The sequence below is a fragment of the Trichechus manatus genome, unplaced genomic scaffold (genome assembly GCF_000243295.1).
Source record: "Trichechus manatus latirostris isolate Lorelei unplaced genomic scaffold, TriManLat1.0 scaffold00057, whole genome shotgun sequence".
Classification (NCBI taxonomy): domain Eukaryota; kingdom Metazoa; phylum Chordata; class Mammalia; order Sirenia; family Trichechidae; genus Trichechus; species Trichechus manatus.
In genome coordinates this window covers 4973727-4992820 of record NW_004443993.1, presented here as the reverse complement: position 1 = coordinate 4992820, position 19094 = coordinate 4973727, and the positions used below count along the sequence as shown (strand labels likewise).

The 19094-nt window shown below is 40.5% G+C and overlaps 1 protein-coding gene across 1 annotated transcript in view; it reads right to left on the bottom strand.

Moving 5' to 3' along the window:
• Nucleotides 1-682: 682 nt before the first annotated feature.
• The window catches only part of ZNF557 (zinc finger protein 557), a 28684-nt gene continuing 10272 nt past the window's right edge, over nucleotides 683-19094 (bottom strand). Inside the window, exons 4-11 of the mRNA XM_023733230.1 lie at nucleotides 18244-18371; nucleotides 17585-17673; nucleotides 16866-16992; nucleotides 12935-13017; nucleotides 12012-12447; nucleotides 1855-1953; nucleotides 1201-1371; nucleotides 683-783 (exon numbers count right to left, since the gene is read on the bottom strand). Coding sequence (XP_023588998.1) covers nucleotides 1235-1371; nucleotides 1855-1953; nucleotides 12012-12447; nucleotides 12935-13017; nucleotides 16866-16992; nucleotides 17585-17673; nucleotides 18244-18274 — 1002 coding nt within the window. The 5' untranslated portion in view covers nucleotides 18275-18371 and the 3' untranslated portion in view covers nucleotides 683-783; nucleotides 1201-1234. The remainder of the gene's footprint in view (nucleotides 784-1200; nucleotides 1372-1854; nucleotides 1954-12011; nucleotides 12448-12934; nucleotides 13018-16865; nucleotides 16993-17584; nucleotides 17674-18243; nucleotides 18372-19094) is intronic.

Genomic DNA, 19094 nt, shown 5'->3' with positions numbered 1-19094 from the left:
TTATATCTACCTATCATGTATCCTCTTATGCACAGAAAGGTAAGAGTTACTGCTGAAGGCTTTTCCACATTGATTACATCCATAGGGTTTTTCTCCCGTGTGAGTTCTCATGTGTTTCTTAACAGATGAGAGATTATTAAATGCTTTTCCACAGTCATTGCATTCATAGGGTTTCTCTCCGTTATGTATTCTTTTGTGCACAGTAAGAGAAAAGCTACTGCTGAAGGATTTCCCACACTGATTACATTCATAAGGTTTTTCTCCAGTATGAGTTCTTATATGCTGTGTTAGATGTGAGCGCTTCCTGAAGGTTTTTCCACAATCATGACATTCATAAGGTTTCTCACCTGTATGAATTCTATTGTGCACAGTAAGGGAGGAGCTTGTGCTGAAGGCCTTTCCACACTGATTGCATTGATAATGATTCTCCCCAGTATGAACTCTCTTGTGTGTTTTGAGGCTACATCTAGTGCGGAAGACGTGAAAACACTGATTACATTCATAGGGTTTTTCACCAGTGTGAATTCTTACGTGCAGTCTAAGGGATGATAGATTACTGAAGGCTTTCTCACAGTCACTGCATTCATAGGGTTTCTCCCCATTATGTATTCTCTTATGAACAGTAAGGTAAGAGCTACTACTGAAGAATTTTCCACATTGGTTACAATCAAAGGGCTTTTCTCCGGTATGAATTCTCTTGTGCTGAGTAAGGTTCGATTTTGTGCTGAAGACTTTAAAACACTGATTACATTCATTGAGCTTCACTCCAAGATGACTTCTCTCCTGTTGATAAGAGACAAGTGATGACTAAAATTTCTAATATTTTTAATATTCAATGCTGTCACAGGAATTTTTCCCCCCAGGAATTCTATTATATATAACATTATTATAATATTGATGTCTTTACTACATTCAATGCTCATATATGGTTTCTGCCCAGTTTAAGCTCTTAGAAATTAAATAAGAATTTAAATGGATGCTCTGCCACAAGTCTATATTAAATTCACAGAGCATTCTCTGATAAATTTAAGATCAATTTATGTTTCAAACCCTCAATATATGAGTCACACTTATGAAAATTTTTACTCATGGGAGCTCTCAGTGATATACAAGTTTGGAGCTATTTAAACTTGTCTCCAAATTTACAAGTTTCATAGTATCTCTCCAGACACCACTTTCTCTTGGTTAAATGTCACTTGCCTTTAATGACCCTGCTGGTTATTTTGTGGTGCTTCTAATTTATAGAATTCTTCCATTGTGGAAAACCAGAACTCATCCATGTAGATCTTACCGTTTTCACACGTTTAGATTGTTTTTTAAAAACAGGCTGCTTAGAAATTAGCTCTTTGGCTTTAAGTACAGTCTCCACATCTGAAACAAATTGAAAATTAAATTGGTAGAGAAAAGAAATGATAAAATGGACACATAAAGACAAGCTCTCAGAAATTAAGGTTTATATGGAATTTCACAATGAAAGGGACATAGGGCATGGAAGATTTAGGTATTAAAAAAGCATTCTAGGAAGACTGAGATTGATGCTGATAGAAGTATATGAAGATTGAGATAGATGCTGACAAAAGGGAATTATCAGGAATGCAACCGGGAGGGAATTGGACAAAGACAAAGACCTCATATGAGACTGTTAAATTTATGGAAAACAGAAGGGTATTTTTTTCTCCCTCTTGAGGCTAAAGTATGAGATAATGAATGGCAGGTTAAAGATGAAATGTTCTCAACCTTCTTGTCAGAATAAACGGCATTTTATCAAGTTCACTGACTGACATTTCCTAACGTAACACTTCCACCCCACATTCACTGGCCAGAGCTGATCCTCATGCGGAACCTGGTGCTCACCTTGATAGGAACCTGGGAGAATTCTCTTTTTTGTCATCACTTGGTCTTCTTGCTCCAACTGGGAGATCAAACTGGGTTTATCAACTTGATTCCCTATCCCTGGAGAAAAAAGACATGATGTCGGGGGCCTGTGCAAGGTACAATAAGCCCCTCCATGAAACTGAAGCCAACATTTTTGAAGATGGGCAAATGTGACCTTAGGAACAGTGGGATAATCATGTCTAAATTCTAATGAACAGAGTAGATGTGCTTTCATAAGGAACAAAAATGCAAGTATCCTCCCTCAATATGCAGAGTGACTGGGGATAATTGGTCCCAGGAACTCATATCCAAGTCCTAATATACACTTAAGAAGCTTCAAAGCATTTAAACATGGAGAATCAAAGTCAGGGCAAGGGACATATCTTCAGTCCATAAGAAAGCAGTAGATAGCAAAGTCTATGAAGGTAGAGGTCATGTCTGTCTCGTTCACCAGTATCTTCTCAATTCCCAGCACAGATGCCGGAACATAGCAAGTGCTTTAGAAAGACTTCATGCCTAATGGATTAAATAAATGTAAGAATGGTGTTGGTCTTATCAAGTGATGCCAAATTCCTGCTGTTCTCTAGCTTCACATCTCTGTATAGTTGTCTCTGAGAAGGGTCCAGCAATACCCACCCCTCCTGAGTGAACTCCACAGCCACATCTTCAAAGGTCACCAAGTCCCACCATTGGAAACATCATGCTCAGCCAAAAACCACATCCACCAATGTCACAGGAAGAGGCCACGGCTGACAGAACTGGAAGAGGGGAACTCAAACCACAAGATGTATGCCAGACAAATGCTCTAGTCACACAAATTCACATGACTCACTGTCACAACTTGTTTAGGTCTCTGCTCAAATGCCCCTAAACTGACAAGCTTTGCCTTCCTATTCTATATAAATCAAGTCTCCAATCCCCTTTATCTCTCCTACAATGTATTATGGATTGAATGGTATCCCCAAAAAAGATATGTTGAAGTCCTAACCCCCAGCAGCTATGACCATAACCTTGTGTAGAAATAGAGTCTTTGAAGATGTTATCAGTTAACATAAGGTCATACAGGAGTAGGGTGGGTTCTAATTCAATCTGAGTGCTGTCCTTATAAAAAACAGACACAGAGAGACACACAGGGGGAAGATGGCCATGTGAAGATGTACCTAGTTCCTTGTAAACCAAGAAACACCACGAAATATTTGGGACTACCAGAAGCCAAGAAAGACAAAAAAGGATCTTCCTGTAGAGCCTGTGGAGAGAGCATGACTCTGCCGATACCCTGAACTCAGACTTCTAAGTTCTAGAACTATAAGAGAATAAATTTTTGTTTTTTAAAGCCATTCACTCTGAGGTACTTTGGTACAGAAGCCCTAGGAAACCAATATACAAAGTTTTATTTTTCTGTATAACACAATCACAGATTTTCCTATAATCTGTCCTTCCTCCATTAGGATGAGAGTGCCTCAATGATGAAACTTTAGTTTCATTCAGTGCTACAGACATAGGGTCTCGGAGAGTGCTTGGCACATGTGATTTACTCAATAAATAGGCTAGTGGTTAAGAGCATGGAATGCCTAGGTTTGAAACTGGGCTCTACAACTTACTAGCCAGTGAACTATGGCAAGTAACTCAAATGTACTGTGTCAGTTTACTCATCTGTAAAATGGAGTTAAACAGTACATATTTCAAAGCTTATGAGTACTTGGTCAATATTCACAAAGCACTTAGAAGATTCTCTCGTCTTTGGGAAGTGCTATACAAATATTTGATCTTTCGTTAATGTATTACAATTCTTTGTAATAAAAAATATGGTCTTTACACGAAAGGAATGATTCACAAGAAAATTTCTAAACCTGCATGCACCTAGTTACATTGCATCAAAATGTTTAAAGCAAAAATGACAGAATTACAGGAAGAATTTTTAAATTTACAACCATAGTGGAAGATTTTAATACACCTCTATAACTAAATCAGGACAAGAGAAAAAAAGTATATTCTACATTTGAAAACACAATTAGCTTGAGTTAATGGACATATACACTGTATCCCAAAATTAGAGAATATTGTTTTCAAAGAAACATAGAATTACTTATAACAATTGACCAACTAAACAGTTTATCAGCTATATATTGCATTCAGCTGAAGGTTAACAATGACCTCAAAAACAAACAAAAAAATTACTTTGGCTTTAATCAGTTGCGTTGTTGTTGTTAGGTGCAGTCGAATCAGTTCCGACTCACAGCGACCTTATGTACAACAGAACGAAACGCTACCTGGTCCTGCACCATCCTTACAATCGTTTGAATCCATTGTTGCAACCACTGTGTCAATCCAGCTCGTTGAGGGTCTTCCTATTTTTCACTGACCCTCTACTTTACCAAGCATGATGTCTTTCTCTAGGGAATGGTCCTTCCAGACAACATGTCCAAAGTACGTGAGACAAAGTCTTGCCATCCTTGCTTTTATGGAGCATTCTGGCTGTTCTTCCAAGACAGATTTGTTCTTTCTTCTGGCAGCCCTTGGTATACTCAATATTCTTCACAAACACTGTAATTCAAAAGCATAAATTTTTCGGTCCTCCTTATTCATTGTCCAGCTTTCCCATGTGCATGAGGTGATTGAAAATACCATGGCTCAGGTCAGGCACACCTTAGTCCTCAAAGTGATATCCATGCTTTTTAATAGTTTAAAGAGGTCTTTTTCAGCAGATATACCCAATGCAATACATTGTTTGATTTCTTTACTGCTGCTTCCATGGGTGTTGATTGGGATCCAAGTAAAATGAAATCCTTGACAATGTCAATATTTTCTCCGTTTATCATGATGTTGCTTATTGGTCCAGTTGTGAGGATTTTTGTTTTATGTTGAGGTGTAATCCATACTGAAGGCTATAGTCTTTGACCTTCATCAGTTAATGCTTCAAGTCCTCTTCGCTTTCAGCAGGCAAGGTTGTGCCATCTGCATATCACAGGTTGTTAATGAGTCTTCCTCTAATCCTGATTAATAAATTCGTCATATATTAATCACTTAGGGGTTACTTTTAATCATGAAAGGTGAACTCTAGAAATAAAAGTTGAGTTGATGCAACCAATCGGGTTTTGGGGGAGCTAGAATCATTGTGATTTTTTGCTGCACTGTGGTTTTTTTCATCATGGTCAAAATATGGCTCTTTCAACTCCAGGCCTGTGTTCACTCAGAAAGAATTGGTAAGATAAAAAGAAAATAGGTGAGGAGTACAAGCCAAATGGTGTTTCCCTCAGTGACTTTTACCTACTTGTTATGAACAACAGAGTGGAAAAAAGACTCTCCAGGCTTCAGCAAAGTTTGGTACATTGAGTATCTTCAGTACTGCTTACTGACAACTTGAACAAAATTTTTCCTACTTAAGTAATGAAGGGAAAATGGATGGGAAAGAAACAAATGGTACTTGCCATACTAAGACAGAAAGATAAAAAGAATCAATACCATAAAGTTCACGCAGTCTGAGAAAAATTCTATTAAATTAGAAAAGAAGTATATCGTAAAGATTGTCTTTCCATTTGCCAAACTAAATCACTCAGAAGCTATACAGAAACATATTTCTGAATGTGCAATGCACTGCTATTTTTAGAGTTCATTTTGATAAATATATTGCAAACAAAGTTATGTAATGTAATTTAAGGTTTATTTGAAGAGTTATTATGTTTACGTTAAAACAAAACACTGAAATTAATGAGCTAGAAGCCCATAAGGATGAGACACTGTTAAAGGTCAGCCCACACTTATACTATTTATACTTTTCATTCTTAGTATAAATTACTTCGTGGCCACTCAGTGAAGAGTTGAAGCTAAAGCATCCTTATACCAAATATATTTCTAGGGATTCCCTCCAGTGTGAGTTCTCCAAACTCAGATGTAAAACCAAGAGAGGAATTACTGAAGGTGTTCCCACAATTAATACACTCATACGTTTTGCATCCAGGGAAGGTTTTCATATTTTTCTTAATGTAAGAGGCATCTTTGGAAATGTTCCCTTATTCTTTATACTCATGTTATTTGCCAGAGTGAGTTCTCACATGCTTCCTTAGGAAGGTAGGAAAACGGAAGGCCTTTTAATACTGATGACATTCAGTAGGTCTTTCCAGTGTGAATACTCACCTTTCTTATGAGAGAATATTCAAGGCTTCCCAAAAGTCATTGCACTCAGAGTATCTTATCAAATTGTACTGTCTTATGTGCAGGAATGTGAATGCTCGACCTGTAGGCTTTTCCACATTTCTTATATACAAAGTATTTCTCTGTAATGTGATATCTCAAGTTTTTCAAGGGATAAGTTTCCCTAAATGCTTTTCCATTCCTATGACATTTACAGAGTAAATTACCATGTGACTCCCTGGAGATGAGACTGAAGAAGTCTTTCCGATAGCTATTACATCCTTTGGGTTTTTTCTAAGTACGTTTTGTGCACTATAGGGTGAGAGTTTGAGCTGAAGGTTTTACCAGAGATAATACACTCGTAAGATTTCTCTCCAGAGTGAGTTAATATGTGAGTTATTGAAAGCTATTCCATATTAATTAGATTAAAATGGTGATGGTCTTGCTGAAGTCTTTTTCTGTGCTTTTGTGGCTGGTCTCCAACATGGTTTCCAACGATCTCCATCTCCTGGTATTTATACCTTATATAGTCCCCTCCAATTCTACACATATGGAAAATCAACACAATATGGAAAAAGTGATAGAGTGTCCTTCTGAGGCTAGGCCATAAAAGATATTGTGATGATCATCTCAATCGATGCAGAAAAGGCATTTCATAAAATTAAACATCCAATCATGATAAAACACTAAATAATATAGCAATAGAAGGGAAATTCCTCAATATAATGAAGGGCATTTATGGAAAACCCACAGTTAAAATCATAGTCAATGGAGAAAGAGAGCTTCCTCATTAAGATCAGGAACAAGACAAGGATGTCCACTCTCACCACTGCTATTCAATAACATTCTAGAAGTCATAGCCAGGGCACTTAGGCTAGGGGAAAAAAGTATCCAGATTAGGAAGGACAAAGTAAAACTATCCCTTTTTGAAGGTGGCATGATCCTATACATAGAAAACCCTAAAGATTTTACAAGGAAGATATTAGAATAAATAAATCTGCAAAATGGCAGAGTAAGCGGGCAACACGTAAAAATCAGTTGGATTTCTATACATCAGCAATGAGCAGGCTGAAGAAAATTATGGAAACATTACCATTTACAATAGCATCTGAAAGAATAAAGTACCTAGGCAAAAATTTAACCAGGAACCTGCAAGACATATACACAGAAAAGTATAAAATATTACTGAATTTTAAAAAGATCTATAATAAATGGAAGGAAATTCTATGTTCATGGATTGGAAGGCTTCATATAGTTGTCAATACTACCCAAAGCAATGTACAAATTCAATGCAATTCCCATCAAAATTCCAATAGCTTTCTTTGCATAAACAGAAAAGCCAATCCTCAAATTTATATGGAAGGGCAAGGGACCTCAAATAGCTAAAGCTACCATGAAGAAGAAAAAGTAGGACCCATACTTCATGATTTCAAGACATACTATAAAGCCAAAAACCAATTCAAAATGGATCAAGGACTGTAAAATGGCAAAAGTAATAGCGTCATCAGTACCTAACTTCAGGGGGGATAATGTGAATTATGATCAACCCATCTCCTATGAGGTAGAGATCAGATACACCTCCACTCTCCAACCTTTTTACCAATTCTGACATGAGCCATCCCTCCCGTGGCACTCTCTTCGTCTCTTTTGGGTTCAACAGTCTGTTGCAATGGCAATACGGAACTCACATACCATACTTACAGTTAAGTGCTTTATTAAGGAACAGGGTACAACTCAGGATCAACAGGCTACAATTCAGGATTAGGATCAGGAAGCATGTAGGCAAAGTCTCCCTTCTTCAGTGCAAGACAGCTCTCTCAGCTCCTCTTGACCATGCAGGCCTCCTCTCAGCCCAAGGACAGGCTTCTCAGCCCTGCTGTCTGTAACTACCAACTCTGCTGCAGGTCCCCTTCCAGGCCTGTCACCACCAGCTCTGCTGCTGGGCCCCTTCTGGGCCTGTTGCTCTCTTCAGTGTTACACCCCTTGACCTGTGTTTCAGATTTTTAGGAGGTTCCTTGCCTCCTCTCTCTCTGCTTCTTCTTTTTTCTTTCTCCTTCTGTCTTGTCTACCTCTGTGGGGTTGGCCACACACACACACACACCTCATCAACTTCAAGGCATGGGCCCCACCAACAGGGCCATGAACTGACCAATCTCCTGTCAGTAGGCCACAGACACTTCATTTACATAGTAGGGTATAACTCACCTGACTTGCATGGCTATTGACCAATCCCTGCAAGGTGCATACCAATCACAGGGCAGGCTGCAGCGCAGGACCAGACAAAAGTATCAAACCAAGTTGTTTACAGCTTACCCAGGAAATGTCAATCAACCTGGCAAAAGTAACAGACCCTATAGGGTAGAAAACTAGGACTCGGGGAAAATCTCTCAAGCTGTTTTTCCAAAGAACCAGGCAAAAGGCCACATAAAGGAACTCATTTCACCACAAGAGCCTAAATGTGAAAATTAAACCCATAAAATTCTTAGAAGAAAATTTAGGGGAGAGGTTGTGGGACCTAGATTTTAAGAATAGACTATCAGATATGACAACAAAAATAGAAGCAAAAGACAAAATAGATAAAGGGACCTCAAAAAATTACTTTTGTTCATCAAAAGATTTTATCAACAAAGTGAGGAGACAACCTACAGATTGGGAGTAAATTTCCGGAAACCATATATCCAGTAAGGGTCCAATATCCACATATATAAATATAAAACTTCTACAACAACAAAAAGACGAACAGTCAACTCAAAAAATGGGCAGATCACTTGGACATTTCACCAAAAAAGATATTCAAATGGGCAAAAAGCACATGAAAAGATGGCTCCATGTCATTAGCCACTGTTGTTAGCTGCCATTGAGTCAATTCCAACTCATAGTGACCCCATGTGACAGAGTAAAATTGTTCCGTAGGGTATGGGTTGTAATCTTTATGGAAGCAGATTGCCAGCTCTTTCTTCTGCATAGCCAATGGGTAGGTTCAAACCACCAACCTTTCAGTTAGTAGCCAAGTGTTTAACCTTTTGCACCACCAGGGATCCTTCATTAATCATTAGGGAGACGCAAATCAAAACCACAATGAGATACCACCTCACCATCATTAGAATGACAATGATCAGAAAAACAGAAAACAGGTGTTTGCAAGGTTGTGGAGAAACTGGTACCCTCATCCATTGCTGGTGGGAATGTAAAATGGTACAGCCACTGCAAAGCACAATTTGGTGGTTCCTCAAAAAGTTGAACATAGAACTACCATACGATCTAGCAATCCCAATCCTAGGTATATACTTATAAGTGAAAGCAGGAATAAAAACAGAAACTTGTATAGTCACGTGCTAAATAACGTCTGTTTGGGCAACGTTCAACTGAATATATGTCCATGGTCCACTGCGTGCCCTCCGGGGGATGCCCACAGCCCGACTTGGCAGTGAACCTGTCCAGCCACCCCCCACCCATGGGAACAGGTGCCCCTGCCCTGGAAGAGTTGGCACCCGATCCTGCTCCTGAGTGCCCAAGGTAGGCAGGCACCACGGAGCCTGGCCAGGACAGTGACACCAGTTCACTGAGAATGCTGCCTTGCTGCCCAGAGCCTCCCCACTGTGACCTTGATAGGGCTGTGGGGCCACATACTGCGTGGGACCCAGCTGAAAGTTCACCTGAGACGTCTGCAGTGGGAGCTTTCTAAGCCATGTGCCACACAGCAGCCCCTGTGGACCCAGGTGTTCACACAACATCCAAATCACATAACGTCCTATTTCACAGAATGTATTGTGGATGTTAAGCGACATATGACTGTATACCAATGTTTGTTGAAGCACTTCTTCATAATAACTAAAAGCTGGAAACAACTGAAATGTCCATCACCAGATGACTAAACAATAAGTGGTATACATAAATACAATGGAATATTACTCAGTGATAAAGAGAAATGAAGTCTTGATGCATGTCACAACACAGAATAACATAAAAAACATCACGCTGAGTGGAATAAGTCAGTTGTAAAAGGACAAATACTGTATGATCTCACTTATATGAAATAAACAAACATACAGAAACCAAAGATTATTAGTGGATAGCAAGGGTGGGAGGGAGGGAGAAGGGGGAGTTTTTGTTAAGTGGGCATTAAGTTTATGCTAATGGTGGTGAAATAATTTGGAAAAAAAAAAGTGATAAAGGTTTCACAACATAAATGTAATCATGTGGAAATTGAATTGTATATGCGGAAATTATTGAATCAGTGAAGGTTTTGTTGTGTATATTTTCGTAAGTACAAAAACAAAAAATTAAAAAGACATGTGGCTTCTGCCTTGCTCTTTAAAATCATTTGCTTTCATGAGAAACCTGCTGCCATATCATGAAGACACTTAGCCCTATGGAGAGGCCTATATGGCAAGGAACTGAAGGTCCTCTACCAACAAATTCTACTATGGCAAACATATGAGTGAGCTATCTTAGAGGTGGATCCTTTAGCACTAGACTACAAATAATTGAAGCTCTTGCCAATATCTTGACTGCAACATTATCAGAGATCATTAGCCAGATTGTGAACCACACAGGTAAGCTGTTTTTGAAGACCTGACCTACAGAAACTGTGAGATAATATACTTACTCCTCACTTATGGACTATCTTGTTATTTGACTTTTGCATTTATGACAATAGTAAAAAATCTACTATCCAACTATTATGCACATTAACAAGGCGGTGGGCATGGTGGCAATGGCTTCGGAGTGTCCCTTCCCTTAAGGAGGGTCTCTGGGTGGCCTCTGGGAAGGAGAGGCTGCACTGCCCTGTGCCTTCCGCTGCCTCCTGCCGGAAGGAGGGCCATGTCCAGCTGCTACGCAGGGCTAGCCTCCTCCATAAGCATGGCCTCTGGGTGGATGTCCAGGCAGCACTGAGCCAGTGAGTGCCTGTTCTGGGTTCCCAGCTCCTATGTGGCCTGAGGTCCTGCAGCTCAAAATTGTTGTGGAATGGGAAGGGAGGAAAGAAAGAGGCATTGGAGAGGGTGTTTGGAAGAAATGTGTGCAACTTTAATGACATCTCAAAGTGAGCCAAACTGGGCCTGAAGCCTCTGCCTTGGGGCCAGGTGCTGCGGCCAGGCTCCCAAAGCCATCACAGGAAGCCCTGAGCCTCGGTGATTCGCCAGGCCCAGAATGCAGAGCAGGTTCCAGGATCGTGAATGCAGGGCTTGCAGGAGTGGGGGTGGAGCCCTGAAGGCGGCTCTCTGAGGGAAGCTCTGATCCAGCATAGGAGGTAGGTGAAGTGGTTAAGCTGTAGGCCCTCCAGTCACACAGCCTGGCTTTACCCATCTGTATCTCCTCCAAGCCTCCTTCTCCACAGAGGAATAATCTATAACTAGACTTGTTATTGGTGATGAACACATCAGTAAATCTTGGCTGTTATTATTTCTATAATCATATTTTCTAAATAAAAAAAATCAGACAAATGGATGGTCTCAAAACATAAAAAAATTCTCCATTTTTGCCTAACACCAATTTTCACATAACGACCTGGTCTTTAGAAACTAACAGTGTCGATAAGTAAGGAGTGAGTGTGTTTACTATTTTAAGCCACTAAGTTTTAGAGATTATTTTTATGCAATTACAGATAATACATCTAGTGTCAGTTCTCTTATATCATCTGAAGGAGACCAAGGAATGCTTTCCCACAGTCATTGTATTCATATCCAGGTATTATCTATTCTCCTATGCATGCAGAAACATAATTACTACTGAAGGCTTTTCCACATTGATTACATTCATAGGGTTTTTCTCCACTGTGAGTTCTCATGTGTTTCTTAACAAATGAGCAATTATGAAAGGCTTTCAAACAGTCACTACATTCATAGGTTTTCTCTCCATTATGTATTCTCGTGTATAGTAAGAGGAAACTTACAGCTGAAGGATTTACCACACTGATAACATTCAATGAGTCCTCACATTCTGTGTCAGATGTGAGCTTTCCCTGAAGGTTTTCCCACAATCATGGCATTCATAAGGTTTCTCACCTGTATGAATTCTATTGTGCACAGTAAGGGAGGCGCACGTGCTGAAGGTCTTTCCACACTGATTACATTCATAGTGATTCTCTCCAGTATGAACTCTCTTGTGCATTTTGAGGCTATATCTAGTGCGGAAGACACGAAAACACTCATCACATTCATAGGGTTTTTCTCCAGTGTGTATTCTCACATGCGATTTAAAGGATGAGGAATTACTGAAGGCTTTCCCACAGTCACTGCATTCATAGGGTTTCTCCCCATTATGTATTCTCTTATGAACAGTAAGGTAAGAGCTACTGCTGAAGGATTTTCCACATTGGTTACAGTCATAGGGCTTTTCTCCAGTGTGAATTCTTTTGTGCTGTGTAAGGCTTGATTTTGCGCTGAAGACTTTAAAACACTGATTACATTCATTGAGCTTCACTCCAAGATGACTTCTCTCCTGTTGATGAAGAGATGAGCAATGACTAAAATTTCCGATATTTTTAATATTCAATGCCGTCATAGGAATTCTCTCCCTAAGAATTCTCTTAGCTATAACATTACTGTAATGTTTTTACTACTTTCTATGCTCAAATATGGTTTTTGCCCAGTGTACGTCCTTAGCAAGTAAATAAGATGGATGCTCTGCCACAAGTCTTTAGTATGTTCATAGAACATTCTCTGATAAATTTAAGGCCAATTTATGTTTCAAACACTCAATATCTGAGTCACATTTATGGAGATGTTTACTCATGGGAGCTTTCAGTGAAGAAACAATTTTGGAGCTAATTTAACTTGTCTCTAAATCTACAAGTTTCATAGTATCTCTCCAGACACCACTTTCTCTTGGATAAATGCCACTGCTTTTAATGACTCTCCTGTTATTTTGTGGCTCCTCTAATTTACGGCATTCTCCTAAAATCCAAAACCATCCTTATTATTCTTACCGTTTTCATATGTTTAGTTTGTTTTTTTCTAAAAACACGCTGCTTAGAAGTTAGCTCTTTGACTTTAGGTATACTCTCCAAATCTGAAACAAATTGAAAAGGGATTTAAGTTGGTAGAGAAAAGAAATGGTGAAATGGACACATGAGTAAAGACAAGCTTTTAGGAATTTTTGAGAAGTTTCACAGTGAAAAGGACCTGGGCATGGATGATTTACATATTTCAAGAGGAACCTGCTGTTGACCTGGCCAGGTACCTGGGAGAATTCCCCTCTTCTGTAATCACCTGTTCTTTTTGCTCCAACTGAGAGATCAAACTGGGTTTATCAATTTGATTTCTTAGTCCTGGGAAACAGATATAAATGTAGGGAGACTGTGCAGGGGACAAAAAGCCCCTCCATGAAACTGAAGCCAACACTTCTGAAGATGGGCAAGTGTGACTTAGGAGCTGTGGAATAATTGTGCCTGAATTCTAATGAATAGAGTAAATCTGTCTCAGTTACCTAGTGCTGCTGTTGCAGAAACACACCACAAGTGGATGGCTTTAAGGAACAGAAATTTATTTTCTCACAGATCTGGATGCTAAAAATCCAAATGAGAGTCTTGACCATGTCAATTTCTTCTGTGAGCCTCTCTTCTAGTTTCTGGTATTTGCTGGTGATCTTTATGGCATTCCTTTGCTTGTAGATGGGTCCTCACATGCTGTCTATCTTCCCACGTTTGTCTGTGTCTAGTTTTTTTATAACTTAGAAGTGATTAGGTTTAGGATCCGTCCTACATTGGTATGATCGATTAACATAACAAAAGAAAAACCCTGTTTCCAAACAGAATCATATCTATAGGGACAAGGGCCAGGAACTCAACACATACTTCTGGTGACACAATTTAATCTATAACATTCTATCCTTGGTCTCCCAAAATTCATGTCCTTTCCACATGCAAAACACATTTCCCTATCACATAATTCCAAAAGTCTTAACCCATTCAGCATCCATTCTAAGTTCAAAATCTCATCTTCTGAATTATCTAAATAAAGTACGCGTGAGGCTCTGTGTGTGTGCTATCCTGGGACAAAACTTCCCTTCATCTGTGGACCTGTGAAACCTGTAATACAAATTACCCGCTTCCAAACTACAATCATGAAACTGGCACAAAGTATCATTTCCATTCCAAAAGGGAGAAAATGGAGAGAAAGAAGGGGTCAAAAGTACCAAGAAAATCTGAAACCCAGCAGCGCAAATCTCATTAGCTCTCAAGGCTTCAAAATAACACTCTGTTTTTTTGAGACACATCTGGGCAATGGCCACATTCTCTGGATTCTGGGTGCAGAAGCCTCTGCCCTAGGCATGAGTCCTGTCCTCTAGGCCCACTTGGACAGTGATCTCACCCCCTTGGACCTGCGTAGCTCTGTTCTTCCTACCCACCAGTCTGGCAGCCCTGCTCCCTGATCTTTGCCCACTAGAATGGCAGCTCCATACTCCTGAACCGAGGTGTGGTGACCCCACTCTGAAACCTAGGGAACATTAACTCCACATTTTGAAACCTAGGGGGTGGTGCCTTCACCATTTGAAGCCATGCAAGTTGCAGCCCTGCTCCCCATGCTGCTTCTGACTGTCCCACTGATCTCCAAACAGCTTCCAGGATTATTCCTTCCTTTTCCTGGAGGACAACAGATGTTTGTAATTAGGTAGCTCCACTGGAAGGAGCCCTAGTGGCACAATGGTTAAGTGCCTGGCTGCTAACCAAAAGGTCAGCGGTTCAAACCCACCCAAAGCTCTGAGGGAGAAAAGACCTAGCAATCTGCTCCTGTAAAGATTACAGCCTAGGAAACCCTACTCTGTCATATAGGGTCGCTTTGAGTTGGAATCCACTAAACGGCACACAATAACAACAACAGCTCTACTGGCTTGTTTCCTGCCTGTAGAATTTCAGGAGGCAGACACCTTTCCTTCATTTCATCCTATTTCTGTTCCTTTCAGTCTAAGCTGACAGGATTTCTGATTAAATCCAGCAGTCACAGGCCTAATCTCTTTAGCAAAAGACAGTATAGCCACACAATCTTGGTGTCCTTTCCAGGACAAGCTCTTTCAGTTTTTCCAATAGAATTTTCCAAATCTTTTAAGTTCTGGGTTTTTTCCCCACAGTTCATTTCTAATCTCTCTTTCCTCCCACATTTTACTATAAGTGGCAAGGAGAAACCACACTGTCCCTTCCCTTTAACATCTTGCTTAGAAATTTCCTCAGCCAAACATCCAAGTTCATCACTTACGAGTTCTCAACTATAATTCAGACAAGTTCTTTGCTACTTGATAATAAGGACTGCCTTTCCTCCATTGCCCAATATGTTCATCATTTTATTTTAAAGCTTCAACAGATGCACATTTAATGTTCTCATTTTTAGTGACATCCTGTTCATGATAATAGACATTTTCCTCACAGCTCTCAATTCTGTCTGAGCCTTCATGAGAATTGCCCTTAATGTCCATAATTCTACCAACAGTCTCTTCAAGGCAATCTGGCTCTTACTATCATGTAATCCAAATTTCTCCGGCATCTACCCGCTACCCAATTTCTAAGCCCCTTTCACATTTTAGTATTTGTTAGATCAACACCCCTTACTCTCTGGTACCAAATTCTTAGTTATCTAGTGCTGTTGTACCAGAAATACCACCAGTGTGTAGCTTTAAGGAACAGAAATTTATTTTATTATTATTATGGAGACTGGAAGTCCAAATCAGGATGTCACTGCATCAATTCCTTTTGTAAGCCTCAGTTTCTAGTGTTTGTTGGTGATGCTTGGCATTCGTTTGCTTGTATAAAGGTCCTCATGTGTCATCTGTCTTCCCCCATGTGTCTGTGTCTATTCTTGTCTTTTTATAACTCAGAAGTGATTAGGTTTAGGATCCCTCCTACACTGGAATGATCTCATTAACATAACAAAAGAAAAACCCAATTTCTAAGCAGGATCACATCTACAGGTATGAGAGCAGGAATTCAACATATTTTTGGTGGGGGTGGTGGTGGGGCACAATTCAATCCATAACAATCTCACTCATAAGGAACAAAAACACAAGTATCCTCACTCAATATTGAGGGTGACTGGGGATAATTGGTCCAGTAATTCATGTCCAAGTCCTAAAACACACTTCAGAAGTCCCAAAATATTTAACCATGGTGAATACAAAGTCAGGGATAAATTTTTACTTCATAGGGAAGACAACAGTTAACACTGTGAAGGTAGGCCCATATCTGTCTCATTCACCAGTATATTCTCAATCCCCAGCAGAGACCCTGGAACACGGCAAGTGCTTAAGAAAGACTTGGTGCTTGTTGGGGATTGAATTGTGTCCCCCTAAAATATGTGTCAACTTGGCTAGGCTATGATTTCCAGTATTGTGTAGTTGTCCTCCATTTTGTGATCTGATAACAATTTTCCTATGTGATGTAAATCCTAATCTCTGCCTGAGGTTAATGAGGGAATATAAGGTTTGTTAAACAGGATTAGGGTAGGATGCAACACCTTTACTCAGGTCAAAGCCCTGATCCAATATAAGGGGAGTTTCCCTGGGGTGTGGCCTGCATCACCTTTTATCTTACAAGAGATAAAAGGGGAAAGAAGTGAGCAGAGAGATAGGGACCTCATTACCACCAAGCAGGAAAAGCTGAAAGCAGAGCATGTCCTTTGGAGCCAGGGTCCCTGTGCTGAGAAGCTCCTATACCAGGAGAAGACTGATGACAAGGACCTTCACCAAGAGCTGACAGAGAAAGACTTCCCTTGGAGCTGGCAGCCTGAATTCAGACTTTCAGCTTCCTAAACTGTGACAGAATAAATTTGTTAGAGCCATCCACTTGTGGTATTTCTGTTACAGCAGCATTAGATACCTAAGACAGTGCCTGGAGAGTTAAATTAACGCAGGAATGATGTCAGCCTTACCAAGTGATGCCAGGTTCCTGCTGTTTTCCAGCATCACATCTCTGTATAGTTTTCTCTGAGAAGGGTCCAACAATGCCCACTCCTCTTGGGTGAACTCCACAGCCACATCTTCGAAGGTCACCAGGTCCTACCATTGGAAACATCATGGCTCAGCCAAGGACCACCCCCACCAATGTTGACACAAAAAGGGTCAAGGCTGGCAGAACTGAGGAAGGGCAACCCAAAATACAAGACGTATGGTCAGGGTTTTGAGCCCATCTGCTTCTGGGCTCAGTTCTCGATGCTCATTTCCTGTCTACCTACACCCACTCACAAGGTTAAATATACCTGTAACACAGAGATGATTTTTTTCTCCAGTGTCAGAGCTCCTGTAATCTTATTTCCCTCAATCTCCAGGTCTCCTGGGACATGGCAGAAATCAGAGAAATGCTTGGTGAATGAATAAATTGTTTTCCCATGGAGATCATAAATTGCTAGAGTTTAGAACACAGTCTCCTTTTTCTTAGCTTTTCCTTAAAACACTCATTTGAAAAATGTTGTTGTAAAAGTTGAGATACACTGACATATTCCGAGAATTCCCTCCCCCACCACCAGAAGCCCAGAGATCCTGGGATTCCTGGGGACCTGGTTTGGCTGTGAGGCTCCAGGCTATTGACAAGTAAGAAATCCAACTTCCGGTCAAAGGAATAATGATTTGGAAAAAGGAATATCTGACTCACCTGTAACCAGCTTGTCAGGGACCCATTAACCAACCCTTCCTCCTCTGTCGATCCTTTCTGATGAGAGGCTAGGTATAGGGAAGACTGAGCTGGAGAAGAAGAAATGAGCCACAAGAATCCAGGCTTGCCCTATGTTCTAACACTCATAACTCCAGAAGCTTTCCTGCCTGTCATTGATCATATCCCACATAAATGCACATCCATGAGCATCCCCGCTCACGTACCCACACATCCACACCCACACACAAAGATATCCACACACAGTTTTCATAAGAAGCCAGGGCAGAACCCTGTCCGACCCAGGGCTAGAAAAAGGGCTCAAGGGTTTTACTCTACTCAAAGAGATTACTATTTCCAATTACTATCTCACAGATGAGGAAACTGCAGTTTACAGACATCATTGTTATTTTATCAAATTTACAAAAACAAAGATATAATTCAAAAACTCCCATACGTTTACCACGCAGGTAACACATACACAGACATTCAAACCACCCAAGTCCCAAATCCCAGGAATTGCACAATGTGATACCAGCAACTTCTGGAGCTCCTAGGGCCCTATTTTCACCTGCTCTGCCCAGCCCTCCTCCATGGCTGCTCAGCCTCTTCTCATCATCCCTTTAAAGCCTGGACTCTGAGGGTTTGACCCAAAGACTTACCACAAGTGGGAGACAAAACAATGGCTGCCATCCTGTGATTCAGATGGTAAATTTTCCTAACCACTGGGCCGTGGCAGAATGAGGATGCTATGCTTCTTATTCCCACTCAGTGCACTCCAGACAGGGATCTGTAATAAATGGGGAAATACCAAGTATTCACAGCCTCTCTCCCTCTCCAGGTTACTAAAGACAAATCTCCCTTGTCCCATCATGTCCTTCTTCTTGCAAGTTCTGTCTTTGATACTGGGCCTTTATTTTGCCTAGCAAGTTATGCATTCAGGGTAATGTGATGGCAAAACTTGTCTTCCTTTGCCTTCAGTGGTACAATCACTATATTACTGTTCCGCTTCCTTTTAAAACCTTAGCATCACTGAGTTTCATGTCCCATTCTTCCCATCCAAGTCGTTATCATCAACATATTCCCTGCTATATTTGAGACTTTGGCATCTGATTCCCACTATTCCTTTCAACCTCCAGTCCCAGCACCTCATTCAAATAACTTTGGAGTCCATGATGATGACCCTTACAGTAATATGAATTCCTCAACTCCAGTGTCCTTTGCCCTGACTCTACCTTGGCCACACATTTCCATGGTGTATTAGTTGTCTCGTGCTGCTGTAACAGAAATACCACAAGTGGATGGCTTTAACAAAGTTGATTCTCTCACAGTCTAGTAAACTAGAAGTCCAAATTCAGGGTGTCGACTCCAGGGGAAGGCTCTCTCTGTTGGCTCTGGAAGAAGGTTCTCATCATCAATCTTCCCCTAGAGTAGGAGCTTCTCCATTCAGGAACCCTGGGTCTAAAGGATGTGCTCTGCTCCTGGTGCTGCTTTCTTGGTGGTGAGGTCCCCC